Source organism: Xiphophorus couchianus, chromosome 1 (genome assembly GCF_001444195.1).
Source record: "Xiphophorus couchianus chromosome 1, X_couchianus-1.0, whole genome shotgun sequence".
NCBI classification, from domain to species: domain Eukaryota; kingdom Metazoa; phylum Chordata; class Actinopteri; order Cyprinodontiformes; family Poeciliidae; genus Xiphophorus; species Xiphophorus couchianus.
Genome location: NC_040228.1, coordinates 21253817 through 21270007, shown reverse-complemented (window position 1 = coordinate 21270007; position 16191 = coordinate 21253817). Strand labels below are relative to the sequence as shown.

The window sequence follows — 16191 nt, the reverse complement described above, 5'->3', positions numbered from 1 at the left end:
AAATTTAGAGTCATTTTCTTTTTTGATTTGTGTCACACATAATCATGTATGTTGCTTTGGAATATACAGTAGTTTTAATTCATCAAGGTTTGTGGGTATTTTTTTATATAATTACATAAGGTCCATGATGTCATATAAATCAGATTGAAATCTGGATTTTCTTTTGAGCTGTTGCAACAGCTACTTCAGACATTACTAAAAATCTCCTGTGAATAATCCTTCTCACTTTAGTTTTATGAAAATTACTTTAAACCCTTCCCAGATTGATGGACAGTGAAAATTGGTTATCTACGGTCATTCTTTGCAGTATGTTAAACGCATCGTCCATATGTTGGGTTTTGTAAACTTATGGTTAGATTTGAATTATTTTATAACCTGGAAAAGATTAGCTTTTTTTTTCTGATGTTCTTTGGCATCAGTGATTGAGGCACTAATGACATACCTCTGTTTTTATTTTACAGTGTTCCTAGAAAACAGATAGGAAGCTTGTAACTGTGCAGTGAAGAAAAATGTCTGTGCTTTTTATGGGAAAATGCACCAAAAACATCACTAATCATATTTTAGCCAGCATTTTTGCATTTTGAAACCTTGACAGTTTAAACACCACAAAGTACTTTGTAGTCTGATTTGTGAAAAGTGTTATGTGACTGCAAAAGCAATAATTAAATGACCTATTTTTGTCAGATTTCACAGCTTTCTTGAAAACCCTGCTGTGTCCTGTCCTCTCCTCTGTTCTTTCCCTTTAAAATGCCTGCTTCCTCTTCTTTTTTAACTCGCACATTGATTCTCTGCTAACTGGTCTGCAGTGGACTTTTAAAGAGCTTGTTGACAGCAACAGACCTCAGCACTCCAGAGGAAACTGGGTGTGCTGTGGTATTGTTGCAACCCGAGAGTTTCAGAGAAGCTCTGCATAATTACTTCGTTGTCTAATTAGTGAGTGTTATGTACAAGCTGTACACAGGCTGATGGGACAGCCTTGCAAGAACAAGATATGTAGAAAGAGAAGCGTCAATGTGTGCTTGTGTGTTTACGTTAATGTTAATGAGTGTGTGCTCAAGGTTGGAGTTCAGCATCTCATTTAGCATCAAGATGAGAGGAACCAAGAGGAGCTGTCTAATCCTCCTGATGTGGCGTCCTGGTCTAATTGGGATATTTACTTGGTAATTAGCAGGTGAGAGAGAGACAGTGGGAATGTAATTGGGAATCTCAGTGACAAGACACAATATCCAGACAGTCGGCTCCTGGGCTCTATCCTTCCTGCAGCCCATTAACTGCACCCTGGGATAGAAGAAGAGAAAAAAAAAGCTGCAAAAGAAGAACTTATGAAAGAGCTGGATGAATAAGAAAAAACACAAGTGCTGCTGTACACAGAAACACAAATAAGGAAAAAAAAAATCTCATCCCACTGAAGTGACATTGTGTCATTTCAAAAGAGGGAATGGCATTTATTATTCCCTCATATTACTGCTTCACAGATAGTCTATTAATCTCTGTCAGTTGGATCATTGTCTCCACATCTGTTGATCAGTGGTACTGAATAAGCAGCATGGCTAACGACTTTGATGGCATGCTGTACCCGTGGGGAGGCTTCACAGTGCAGCCTCTGGATGGTGTGATGTCTGGCCAGGTTCCACCAAGAAACATTTCGGTTCAGTCAAATGAAAGACTTTACCCTTATGATTCTGTGTTTCAAATAAAACCATGGCCCACCAAAAAAGGCTTTGTTTTTCTTCTGGGAGCCATAGTCTGTAGACTATGTGCTCACAGAAGAGAAAATTATCTTTTGATGAATAACTGCATTACTATGTCTCCCCCTTTTTTTCTTTTGTCCTTTCTCAGAAAGTGTCCCAGTACACCATCATTGTGCAAGCCACAGACATGGAGGGAAACCTCAACTTTGGCCTTTCCAACACAGCCACTGCCATCATCACTGTCACGGACATCAACGATAACCCTCCCATGCTGACCTCAAGAACTGTAAGTTATTACAAATATGGAAGTGTGGAGAAGGTAACTGTTTAGAGAATGAGAGGGTCTGGGTTCAAAGAGGATGGTGAAAATGAAAAGAAGGCTGGAGGGAAAGTCCTGAGAGAAGAATGTGTAGCTATAGGAGAAATGAAAAGCAAAAAGAAGTAGCAGTTAAAAGAGTAAGGAAGAAATGAAATTCAATTTTGGCTCAATTGTATTGATACACTAACATTCCACACTGATTTTAAGGCTCAATGCAAAGAAAGAAACTCAATTCCCTTTGAATCAGAACTTTCAACAACATGGACAACAGTTCCAACAATATTGTGTGGCTATAAAACATAATTTACAGCCACACTTTTAAAATACAGAGAATGCCTACTTGTTTTCCTGTAAAGAACACTTAACACATGAGCAACCATGATCTATATTATTGACTTCAGTCTGCAAGAATACTTGATCCTGCAAATGGTTAATGATTGTTGTCATCATAAGGATATTTAGAATGATCATTGCATTACACTGGGTCATTACTGGGAGCAGGGTAAAAATTAAAAGTCCAATGTAATGTATTTTATGTAATGTATTAAATCACTAGAGAGGCAAGACATTTCCCTTTTGGCTGAGTCTTACATCAAGTGTGTCACTTGTAGTGTACGTTACAAGACGGCTAAAAGCAGAGTCAGTTTCCTGCACTTCTAATTAATTATAAACAGTCTTGGTAAATGTCAAAATTTCTCTTTTGCAGTATTCTCTTAATACTGCAAAATTATTCATACCACTTGAATATATTCATGTGTAGCACTTGAACATATTCATAAGTTCAAGTTCTACAGTCACAACCTTAAATGTATGTTATTGGGATTTTACGTGAAGACCAACACAAAGTATATTGAAATTTTAAAGTGGAAGGAATGAGTGTCACGACCCAGCTCGTGAGGTTCTGACAAAATAGGGAAACACAAGGCAAATTAATAAGTGATTATTACACTAACATATGTTTTGCAAAAATGAATAGACCAAACTATTGGCAGAATGCCAACCCAAAACAAACTGATACAATAACTAACACAAACCCTAACTAATTCAAGAAAAGCAAAACCTGTTAACAAAACATCAAACCCAACATAAATATCAGGACTACCAGGCAAGCTTGAGCTGTAACTGATGTGAGGAGCAGCTGGTTTTAAATAGGCTGGGAAGACTGGCTCAGGTGCTCCTGATTTCTCTGCCTGCTCTCAGGCAGAGAAATCCAATCCACAGCCACTTTACCTGAGAAACAGAGCAGGTAATATAAAGCAGTTGGAGAACATTACAATGAACCAAACTCAGGACATTTCAGTCTATCATCCAGAATTAAAAGGAGAATGGTACAGTTGCAGGACTAATGGACTAGGCTCATTTATCAGAGAACTTGGGGGAGCTGTATAGGTCCACTGCCCTGGCTGAAGAATATGTTGACAAGACAACAATTATTCACATAAGATACCCCAAATAAGTCATGTATACAATTTCCTTCAAGCCAAACAGGGGCCACAGCATGCCAAAGAATGCTGTGGCATTAAAATGGCCCTAAAGCATATCAAGTATTTAAAGGCTCATAATTGCAATAACTGCACACTGTACATGGTCCTACAAAACATTGACTTATGGGGCTGGATACAAATGCACTCCATACTTCTCAGTTTTAGTTTAAAAACAAAAAATATGACAACCCTAAATAAATTCAATCAAATTTTGAGTTTAAGATGACAAGTATGGCTAAGCTCAATCAATGTAAATACATTGGAAGGCATGGTCTCATTCATCTTGTTTCCAAATAATTCTGAGCAAAGCACTCAACTGTTTGTAAGGCAGGCAAGTCGTTTGGTTTGCCTAATGACTGCTGAGACTGCTACACCCAACTCTTAACAGCACTGTGTGGGATTAAGAACTAGATGGAAGAATGGGTGGACGAAAAGCCCTTTGCTCTCCGACTCCCGAAGCAGATATTAATACTTTGGCAACAATGTGCTCAGCCTTTCAGTTGGTAGGAAAGCAGTTAGCATTAGTATTTGCTCTGGGGACTATTAGGACTCTTACAATGTTCAGCTAGCACCGACGTCAAGCATGTGTCAGCTACAAACCTTGTCAGAGAGGTGCTACATCACACAGAAACATGCAGAGAAACAAGCAGGGAAAAGATGAAGAAAGAAAATCTAGAAAATAAATGTGTATATGTTTAAATGTACTGATGAGCAGACCACATATTAGACTCCAAAAAGAAAAAAAAGAAAAGGGAGAATGACAAGGAGACAAGGAAGAATGAGGGAGTACTTTGTCACTCAAGCAATTTTCTACAGTAGCAGTGATGAAGTGCAGACAGGCCTTGTTGTAAATCAGTAGCCTTCCCTGACTCCTTTTTCTGCATTAACATTCCCTACTGATGGTGGTGTATTGATGATGCAGGGCAATAACAGATTGATATCCTCTAACTGGATTCCACCTAGTTTAAGTGCATTTCCATCTGCGTCACATGAGGAAGTTAATATTATCAGGAATATTGATGATAAACTTTAGTAGAGGTTTAGGATTCACGATGAGGAAAGCACTTTCACCCACTCCCCTCATAAATCATCCATTTTAGTAGGGGGAGATAACATGAAAAGCCATTTTGTTGAGATTGCAGGCCATTATGCAAATATTTAGTTTTAGCAATAAACCCCATAGATCTTTCAGCATGTCCCAGAAATATAAAGTTTGGGGAATTTGTCTTTAATGTTGATGATTAATATTTCATCATGCCTATCAGAGGCTGGCCTATTTTTCAAGTAGTCACAGAGTTTGTGTATGTGTGCAGATGCGAAGCCTCTGGGTGTTTATTGCATTACGTCTCTAATACAGATAGATTTGATAAAATGAATCAAATTGTTTATACCTTTTGTGTTTACTCCATTGCTGCTATGTTTTCATATGGCATTGTTGATAAGTGCAGGGATGCACAATCATACTAGTTTGTGCAGGACTCTCTACCCTGGTTTCTTGGCCTCCTACCTGTGCTGCCCTTACAAAGTTCACATGATGAAGCTCCCTATCACTTTTCGCCTCTCCTTCTGCCTTACTCTCCCCCTTGTAGTTTTCTCATGGCCAAAGTAGTGACAGAAGAGTAAGGGTGCTGGCAAGAGGTATTATGTCAAGTGTTGAGAGAAAGCCAGCAGTGCTCATTGCCAATCACAATCAAAGGGATCCACCCTTATTCCCTCATGTCCAACACTTGGAGTTAAGATTTGCTATCACTTAGAAGAAAAGCTGCCTAATTAGATGTTTGCGTCTCTGCCTTAAGGTAGTCTTATTACAATTCTACTCTGAAAAACCACAGACCCATGTACTCTTCTAGAATTATAAGGAAATTTTTATTAAACACTCGCTAATAGAGAATTTAACCAGAACCACCTTCACAGTTATTTGCACCTCTAGTAAAGACATAGAGAGCCTTAAGATGAATAAATCTTGTATTGCAGAAGCATATGTCCGTTTTTGCAAAAATAAAAAAGCCCTGTAGGAAATAATTTTGTTGTTGACAGAATCACCATTTTAACACATATTGGCTTGCCTCTCCATACCTATAAAACAAATACAACTGAAGACTGTTTTTAAAGTGTTTTGAAGCTCTTAATTAGTTACCCAATACTTCCTATTTTTTTCCTGTGGAATACATACAATATGACATGGGGAATATTTCTGTTGACCAGATAGCTAGATGGAAAAGATGTCATTCTCACCATTGCAAATAATAAGAAGGGTAGCAAAAGGAAAACAAATATATGTAAAAAAAATACTGCAGCTGAAGTGTGGTTCTGGAATCAGGAAGTCTCCAGAGCAACAATAGACTATGTAGTTTTCTGCCTATAGGATTTTAACTTTAAATTTTCAAACATTATCATGTTATAACATGGTAATTATATCGTATGAACAATATAATTATTGTATCTCGTTGTGTCACATTTATACAATATAATCATCATATGTATGCAATATAATTATCACATTTGTACAATACAATTGTCACATTTATGCAATATATTGTTTGTACAATAAATTATCACATTTGTAAAATAACAAATATATTATCATGTTCATACAATATGTTATTATGTTTGTACAATATAATTATAATGATATAACGTGATAGTGCTCAAAAAATTAGTTTCCTCCTTGAGAGCAACACGCTTCTGTACCTTTCAGTTCCCCCCCCCCAAAAAAAAACTTGTAACTGCAGTGTTGCTAATCAGAATGTGGTGAATCCTTTAAAGGCTTTGATCATAACTGGTTAACACGTGCCCTTAGTTTTTACTAAGGGCACGTTACTCAGAAACAAGATGTTGAAGGATTCCTAAGAGAACCTCTGAGCTTCCTCTGAAGTTTATTTTACTGAATTGGTTTTGGGGAGTCCCTGAACCAAACTACAGCAATAAATCACACAAGCACACACAACAAATGCTCAGACAATAACATACGACAGCCTGCCTACTTAGCCAAACCAGACAGTGCATCAAGACCACCCGGACTTGTCTGTTGTCTTAAGAATGTCATTGAGTCTCTGAACAGCTCTCCTGACGCAGCCCTCTAATCTGCCCGGTGCTGTCGGCTGTTTGCTGGTTGATGTGAGCGTCACCAAGCAGGGTATTATGGTCTGTTGGAGTGTTTGGTCTGTGGCTTTGCTCTTTGATATCCTTCACCCACATAAGCGGCTCAGTAGCTCATCCATGCCTGTTACCCGTGGTGACATGGTAACTGTGTGGTGCTACACGCCAGTTACCTCCAGATGAGTTGAAAACACAACATGACCTCGTGTGTCTGGGTTTGTCAAGTTGTTTACATAGGTGGGTCTGTGGTCAACTTGTGTTTTGCAGACTTCTTGTAGCAACAGCGTCAATTATTCCCTGAGTTTGTTCAAAACAAACAAGAATCCCCATCATAACCGGCACATGACAGACAGCGGCTCGCTGCTCATCAGGCTTATCAGGACAAAGCACATGTATTTGTAAAGCATGGGGACGACCAAAAACTACTTAGACACACTCAAACAGATGTTTCAAGCCTCCCGGCTAATAGCTATTTTCCTTTGCAAACATTTCCCCTCCTTGTCATTCTGGATTTCAAAGGAATTAAATATTATTGTTCATCAAAGAATACCAAAAAAAAAACATTAAAAGTAAAACTATGTCCCTATTTGCATCTACTTGCTAGTGTATAAGCTGTGCTTTCTCCTTGCTTGTGGAAGTGAGATAAATTACTTTAACTAAAAGACTCGAAAGGATTATGTTCTATAAAGGGGCTCAATGGATACAAAAGGAATACAAGACCAGTAAAAGTAACTTTGTTTCAGAGAGATGTAGCTTCCCATTTTTCTCTGCTTCTTACAGTTTTCTGGCGAGGTCCCAGAGAACACAGTGGATGTTACGGTGGCTAATCTGACTGTAATAGATGCTGACCAGCCTCATTCTCCTAACTGGAACGCCGTTTACAGGATCATCAGTGGGGACCCAACTGGGCACTTTACCATCCGCACTGATCCCATTTCCAACGACGGCATGGTCACCGTGGTGAAGGTAACGTACTATGTTTAAGTGAAATTCTAAACTTTATGGCATTTCTGAGGTTATTATAGTGGGAAGTACCAGCTTTCCTTCTATGCAGAATATCAGATTCCCCTGGATTTAGGTACAAACTATTATAATAGGCGACAGAGTTAAATGAGGACAGGTGGAGGTCTTTGCCTTTCACATGCCCCTTTGTGTCCAAAAGAAGGATTGGAGGCTAATGTGCCCTTCAGAAACAGCTCATGCACTCAAACACACACTTTAATGCGGTGGCTGGTGAGGCCACTGCAGCAAATTAGATATTGATTTCTCAATTACAATGGCAATGGTTTTATACACTCATAATGTTCTCACTACCATGGTAAATGACAGTAACAACAAAGCCATGTCTTGTTACAACTTGCTATGTTAGCGACAAGACCACTCAGAGCAAAGCTGACCTCATAGTTTAAGGCCCCAGCTACGTTACTTCAATTGTGTTTTTTTGTTTTTTTCAAATAGCTATTGTTTTCTTCATGTTTGACTCTAATCCCTATGCCCCACCAGCACAATTTTTAAAATGTAAAGTACTTTTACACTGAACAGATATTCTTTAAAGAAGTATCAGGTGCATGAGGCTTTTATTTTTTAGCACTCAAAGACCACATTTCTACATATTGATCATCTTTATATATGGATTTATGGATTTATAACCATAAATCCCACAATATATAAAGATTCATACAGATTCTTTAAAATTGAAATCCTAGAGTAAAGGTTATTTGTGCAACCTTTACTCTTTTGTAATAAATAAATAAATGGATTTAAAATTCAAATTTCACAATACTTGTCTGTATTGTTACAGTCGTATCCACGTTTTCTATTATTTTAAATATACACTTGTTTCTGCTTCTTTAATGCAGTGTTGAATAAAAAGTATTAGTGATTTAGACATCAGAGTTATGAGTTAACATTTTCAATCCGGTCTTTTGAATCTCTAAGAATAGACCCTGTTGAAGTTTTTAACCCATTTTTGGGTTTGAAAACTTAATATGGAATGCTTGATTAAATCAGTCAGTCTTAAATTAGTATTCTATTATACTAAAGTAACCCAGGATTGAATTAGTCTACATTTGACTCATGAGTAGCTTTGCAAACTAAATTAAATTTGTTTTTCACGCTGCAGTCAGTAGTGTATGGAAAAAAGTCAGCAATCTAGCATTATGATTACTTTTCCATTTGTAAATGTTTCTACTACATTAGAAGTGCTTAGTGGCCTTCAACTTCAAGAACTGCATTTATATACTTGCATGTATCTGTATGTATTTGTGATACTTATCCTCATAAGGCTTGATGTAAGTGCTTCTATCATGTTGCAAATGTTTTACAGATAATACTATTATAGTACAGTGACCTTCTGGAGCCAAGGATGTTTTCAGCATCTATCTGACTTCTGCAAATCACATCTCACAATAATGTTAACAAATAGCACTAACATGCCATTATAATTCCCTCTGCAGCCTGAGCAATGAGCACTGGTGTTTTGCTTCTCTTCATTATCTCTAGATGACTGACTTTAATAATCCATTCCTCTCACTCCCTGTGAAATTCAGCAGGCAGCTGGGTAGCCGTAAGCTTGCACTGAGACCCATGGGAGGTTATCAGGAAATCATAAAATAAGAGACAAGCCACCCCCTGAGAGGAAATAAGCAATACACTGTCTCGACAAATAAACAGAGGACCTTCAGCTCACACAGAGACAAAAAAGTGAACCCAAGCATTCATGTTGGACAACTTGTGAAAGATGAAATGTAAAAACCACATAAAGGCTTTGCACTGTTGCAGTTTTCTCTCTCTTTTTTTTTTCTTTTTTTTACCAAGGTATCTAGGGAGACAAATGGAATCATGCTAACACTCAGGTAGGCATCAGTCTACCACAAGGACCTTGAGCTTCTGTGTAAACAAGGCGTTAGGTCTTAACCAGAACATGTCACGCACTTATGCTGCTCTCTGGAGTATTTCAAGAGACTAATTCTTATTTTGTCACATGGTAATGAAGTCCGTAGACAAACAGACTCACATGGAAAATGCACAAACAGATCCACTTGCTTTGAATGAGTCATTAAGATATGTAAATCATAGATAATGTTAACACACAAGATGACAGAGGGAAGAGAAGGCGAGGATAAAAGTGTGGGTGAGGTAGATTTCCCGGGATTGAGAAACGCGGCCCACTGTGAGCTTTAGATCACATAGAGCTGAGGTAGGGCAGAGGTGAGGAACCCACAGGGTGGGAATTTGGAGTCCGGCCGGGCAAATTATGTAAAAAGGAAGGAGAGAAATGGGTAAAGTGGTGCAGAGGAGAGGCAAGACAGGATGTCTCATAGGCAAAAGATGGAAGCCATGTTATTGACCTCTCATCCCTGTGGTTTCCCTCAGGCTGTGTGAGTCTGCGTGAATGTGTGTGTTTTACTTTAGGCTTCAGCTATACTCCAGACCTCCCGATGCTCCAAAAGACCACAGGCTTTAGATCAAAGAGCCACAAGCGTGGTTTGCCTTTAAATGGGCTCCCAGTGCTCTATGCGAATACACACGTCTTTGCTTACATTAACTAAAATCTACATGCACATGCAAGCATGGGCAAAATATTGCAACAAGTAGCACATATGAAAACAGTCCTACCACTGTGCTGGGGTCAACAAATCATTTTGATTAATGATGTTTTTTATATTCACTCTGATAACAGTGAAGCAATGCAACGTGAGGATGTGCTCAGAGTCTTTAACTTCACCATCAAGCACAAGCTTTGCAGCCGTGATCATCATCACACTGTTAAATGTGCAGCACTTACAGAAGGCATATTGGTTCTGTTTTATCATTTAATTTGTTTTGTGTCATTTGAACCTTGTCTTGTTGCCTCCATTAGGAAAAAAAAATCTAGATGCCTTGAAGCCATAGCAACAGCACATGGAGTTAGAGCATTGTTTTTATGTATGTTTACTGTTTTGTGGCAGAACTATTTGACATGCTAAAGCTGTTCAATTATCTTATCAATCAGACAGACAATGACAGAAAGAAAAATGTTGATCAGGGTTTTTATTTTAAAACGAGCATGATTACAGTAAACACACAAGTGACTACTTAAAATTTTGTTACAAAGTCTTTGTATTCAGAGGAAGGACTGTAATACAATAAATAATAGGAATAAGTGGAAAACAATCATGGAAATAGTTTTTCTTTATTGTGGAACTACACTTAAAGAAATGTGCTTTTCTTTTTGTCTTTTATACCTTCCTTTAAACTTGCAGTGCAATTTAAAAAGAAATATTTTCTCGCTTACACATTTCTTCCAGGTTTCTTTTTTTCATATATAAATGTTTCATCTCATCAAACTGATTTTATATCAAAGATTAACTGAGCAAATACAAAACACAGTTTTTAAAATGTTATTTCATTCATGAAGGGAAGAAAATGTCCAAAGCAACATGACTCAATGTATGAAAGCAATTTCCCCTTTATCCCTAATATACAGTAATTTTTTTCCCTCTTGGTGGCAAGAACAACACAAATGACACAAAGCCATCTTTAAACACAGAAAGTGATAGAACAAATATCAAGGATCCACAATAAACTATCAATGAAAGTCCAAATTAAAGGCTGTTCTTTCAGTAAATATGTAGTCATATTAAATACTGTCCAACACAAAATGGGTAAAGGTGACAGACTTCACAAGTTCACAAGGTTAAGGAGGGCAATAGAGCAAAGTAACATGCATTCAAAGAAATGTAAGAGAAGCCTGAGTGGATCAAAGTAAACACATCTTTCTCTTTTTTGTACATAAGTAATTTTTTCATTTTGTTCTCCAGCCAGTCGATTTCGAGATGAACCGGTCCTTCATGCTGACAGTGGTTGTGTCAAACCAGGCCCACCTGGCCAGCGGCATCCAGTCTTCACTCCAGTCGACTACTGGAGTCACCATATCTGTGAAGGACGTCAACGAGCCCCCTTACTTCCCCACCAACCCCAAACAGATCCGATTCGAGGAAGGCGTTCCTACTGGCACCAGCCTGACCACTTTTTCAGCCTCAGATCCTGACAGACTCCAGATGCAACAGATAATCAGGTACCGCATGCACACTGTAATATGTCATTGTTTGTTTTCTATCTTGGTGGAGCTCATTCTGACCTGTCTTAGTTTTTAGTCTTGTTTACTGTTCTCCGAATACAAGCCACATGGAAATAACTCTGTTGACATGCATTTACCTAAAAAAACCTCTGGGAGAAGCAGTTTGCCAGTAGTAGTAGTAGTCAAAAAGCAACTACATCACTGTGTGTTGGCTGCACCCACCTCTCAAAAACCCTTTTAATAAATGTTTAGGAGACTTTGTGTGGCATAAGCACATACATAGATGCACCGCAAGAGAAAAAGAACTGAGCAGATGGAATGAAGAGGAGGAGGTAAAGAGAACAGCTGGCTCAAACTCAAGCACCTGACACCATTACGGCCACCTGCAGTGTTCTTTGTCTGCGCTCAGCTTCTCTGATTTTAAACATGAGCCAACCTTTAAACATCCAGCAGACCTTACAATTTGCAAAGTCCAGCTGTCATCTTGACGGTGTGGCTAACTGCGCTGTGTCCCTTGAGAAAAAGGTGATCTATTAATAACACTCTATAATGATGAAGAGCTTCATATTGTGATGCAACTGCAAAAGCCCACATTTTCTTATGCGCATGTAGATTACAGAAAGCGTATTGGCATAATTTATAATAGCAACTGAGAAATATGCAATTGAGACGATAACACGGATGTTCGGTTTGGGATTAATGCCACCTCATGCTATGCAGCTCCTGTTTTCAAATTTTCTTTGGGGGGAACATATCTAAACAAATTTCCCAGTTAATTTCACAGCAGATGAGAGTAAATTGGGTGTACATTATAATTTAGAAAGATGCTAAAGCCACCAGCTGGGCCGTCTCCCCCTCTGTTTGACTTTTTCTTCCTTTCCTTCTCTCTCTTATTTTTGCTCCCTTTTTAAATGACTTTCAAGTAATTGATTTTGTATATTTTCTTTTTCTGAAGCATCGAACTGCATCAATTTAAAATCAATTTAGCTTTTTAGAAATGCTAAAAAGCATTTCTAATATTTTATCACTTTAAAATAAAACAAATGCCCTTTGACTTTTTTCTATACAGAAGAAAAACATGGGCTTGAGGGGACAAGCTGAATTCACCTGGACAGTATCACCATCAATCCCACTGCTTTACACCATTTCCATTCTCTGTTGTTGGGATATCAGTCATCTGTATTGTTTTGAGGAAGTGGGTTTATTACCTCTAATCCACTGAAAGTGAGCATAATGTCTGCTAAACTGAGTGCAAATACTCACAAACCGTGGGTTCACCATCACAATTTTCAAATGGGCTTATTCAAACTCCTTAGCAAGATATTTTGTATTCTTGGTCCATTTGTTAAATGAATTATCGTAAAGTAGTGTATCAAAAGTCATGTTTAAAATGAGATTTGAGTTTTTTTGCTTTGTTTTACTGTTTTTTTAAATGCTTTACATGTGATATTTTGTGGAACAGGTAATTCACTGTCATATCATCAATGCCAAGCAGAAACCTTGTATCTTCAATCGTGAACCTTTTCAGAAAACTGTATGTTATTTTAAAGCAATTGGGTTTTAAACATGTCTAAATCTAAGGAGGTGTTGATGCTAAACAACATTGAAAATGTTCCTTATTTTCTATTTTGACAAACAGGTTTTGTTCATTTTAAGATTCTCATTTCAGTGGGATATTATCCAGCTGACTTTTGATTGCTCTAAGTATTTTATATGTTAAACTGGGGATGAGAAAATCCTTTCCAGACTCTTTACAAAGTATGGAAAATTCATTCTGAGCCAATAGAAGATATTAAAGTAGTTAGTAACTTCAGTGTCATTGGAAACTTCTGATTAGCTCATCATGGCATTATCATGATTGTTCATGTAGCTTTTGACTTAATTCATCAGATGAAATTACATAATGATGTAAACTGGATTGAGTACAGTGAGAAAAATGTTCAATGTCAAGGAGTCATGAAATCTCTTTAGAGAGATCATGCGATGTTGTTACACCTCTTGTGACCTATAAACATACACATGCATGCAATATAACAAAAATGAAACACCATAACGTTTTTCCCTGACAGTTAGATAACTAAAAGGAAACTTCAGGAAGATCTGAAAGTTTAAATTAAGCTGAAAACAGCTCGGGGACTGCGAGGAGCAAAGAGTGGCAGGCAGAAACAAGCCGTGGATAGTGAGCTGACTTCGGGTCAAGGTTTGAACTTGACAGGTGCTTATCAAAGAAAAGAAAGACTGAAGTGTCCCGTTGTGGTTAGGCCAGTGAGAGAAAGAGTAAGGGACAGCGAGGCATCATGTATCACCTGTCATACACCCAACCAGTAAGGTCGAGATATGGGACTGGAGACACTGGCATAAATGATTACCCAAACCGCCTTGGCTAAGCTCGAGACATGCATTTTTCATCCTCAGGGTCGGGGGTTTGAAAAATAAATGTCATACCTCTCCCTGCTGCTTGCTAAGATCACTAACCTGCCAGGCCTAATCATACATCCAGCTGTACTCACACACCTCAAATTTTATTTGTATAGCACATTTCAGCAGCAAGGCATATCAAAGTGCTTTACATCATTACAAACACAGAAACACAATGCAATATAGAATCAATAATCAAAACACAGCATTAAGTCAAGTTCCATCCATAAATTTGTAATTGATTACATTTCAAATACAATTCTAAACAGGTGGGTTTTTAGTTGAGATTTAAAAGAAGTCAGTGTTTCAGCTGTTTTACAGTTTTCTGGAAGTTTGTTCCAAATTTGTGGTGCATAGATGCTGAAAGCTGCTTCTCCTCGTTTGGTTCTGGTTCTGGGGATGCAGAGCAGACCAGAACCGGAAGACCTGAGAGGTCTGGAAGGTTCATACAACAACAGCAGATCTTTAATTAACAGAATACTGACTATCTTAAATTCCAGGAAAATTCTACCAGTCAAGTTATTTTCTGTATTAATGCTGACTGGTCATCTATGCAGAGAATTTACCACTTTGCTTTTTTTTTTTTTTTTTCTTTTACACTGCCTTGTTTTGTGAGGACTGCTTATCCAACTTAGTCTTGGGTTTAGCAAAATTCACATGGCTTATGACTGAATTGTGTTTTTTTTTATAATCAGAAGGCTCACTCCCATTTTTTCATATGCCTAGAACAGAATGGATTGTCTTTGTTGTTCAGAAAATGAAGCTTTTCGGGATTTTAGCTCCGTGCTTAACATGAAAGATACTAATATAGTTTCCGTTATGCACTTTCGATTTAAGACTTTAAATGTTTCATTTTACGCAAAAGTTATTTCTAACAACTAAAATAATGTCTCTGTTACCCATCTGCATGTCTTTTTGCTAAGCATGACTGATGAACATCTTACATCTTATGTCTGTTAATTGACATTAATACAAACAGAAAAGTAAATGCAGCAGTTGTTGGTTTGAGGCTTTTGAAGCTATTCCAGACTTGACAGTTATAACGTCTTGCAGCATGTCATGTCTTGACAGAAATCATGCTTACCAGACTTCAGGTTGTTGAAAAAATTTGACTTTGACTGTTTAACTCATATGAAAATGTTTACCCGCTGTCTTCATCAAAGCAATCCATTTATTTTTATTTTTTTTCTTTAAGTGTAAGAAGAGCACATGCTAACTTACAGAACCCTCTACTGTTATTGGCCTCCCTGGTGTGCAAAGCCATTTCAAAAATTCACTTTTTTGGAGTAGCATATTCTTAGTTAAAAAACAACAAACATGATAAATCAATCTTGTTATTTGAATCAATTTATTCAGCGATAACAAAATTAAACAAATGATGGAAAAGAAACGGCTTCATCAGTGCGACACCTTTTTGTATATATTCCACAAAGTGTTTTTAAAGTTGAATTTAATCAGTCAAATTAAACTTTAATCAGTCAAGTTTAATTTGACTGATTAAACTTTAGCTTTAATCAGCTACATAATTTTTAAAGTTTAATCAATAATACCTTTATAACAAATTTATGTCAGATCATAATTTCTTGGTTAATGTCAAGTTGTCCTAGCAAAGACATTTTGAATAATGTCAATTCTGTATTAAAAGTGCCATGATTTACCGAATGACACTTTATGATAACAGTCATAAATATTCATGAAGACTTACTCATGTTCATGACAGGCGCTATGTCATGTTTATGATGGTGTCATGACTGTCTTATTCACAACCAGTCAAATAAAGTGTTACCGAATATCCAGTGACTTTACTGTCTTTTGCACCTTATTCCTTTAGTATGCAAAGCTATGACGTCTTTCTCTAAACCTTTATATAAGCCAAGATAATGGCTTATATTATCTTTTCATGCAATGAAACATTATTTTCAACAGTTCAGATGTTGGAACTGTTCTATCTTAAGCACACATGATGCAACTAACGAACCTTTTGATTGCTTGCATCAGGTGATCTTTAGCATATGTGTCCTCTTATGAGGAATTGTATTTTGGGAGCTGAATAATTCTTTGACTTCAATTGTCATTGAAAGTAGAATTTAGTTTTACATTTTGATAATAGACTTCTTA

General features: G+C 37.4%; 1 protein-coding gene across 1 annotated transcript in view; it reads left to right on the top strand.

Annotated features, from left to right (window-relative positions):
* The window catches only part of LOC114136429 (cadherin-4-like), a 258488-nt gene that overhangs the window by 227420 nt on the left and 14877 nt on the right, over nucleotides 1–16191 (top strand). The window contains exons 9-11 of the mRNA XM_028004456.1: nucleotides 1840–1977; nucleotides 7374–7559; nucleotides 11396–11652. Of these exons, the coding sequence (XP_027860257.1) occupies nucleotides 1840–1977; nucleotides 7374–7559; nucleotides 11396–11652 (581 nt within the window). The remainder of the gene's footprint in view (nucleotides 1–1839; nucleotides 1978–7373; nucleotides 7560–11395; nucleotides 11653–16191) is intronic.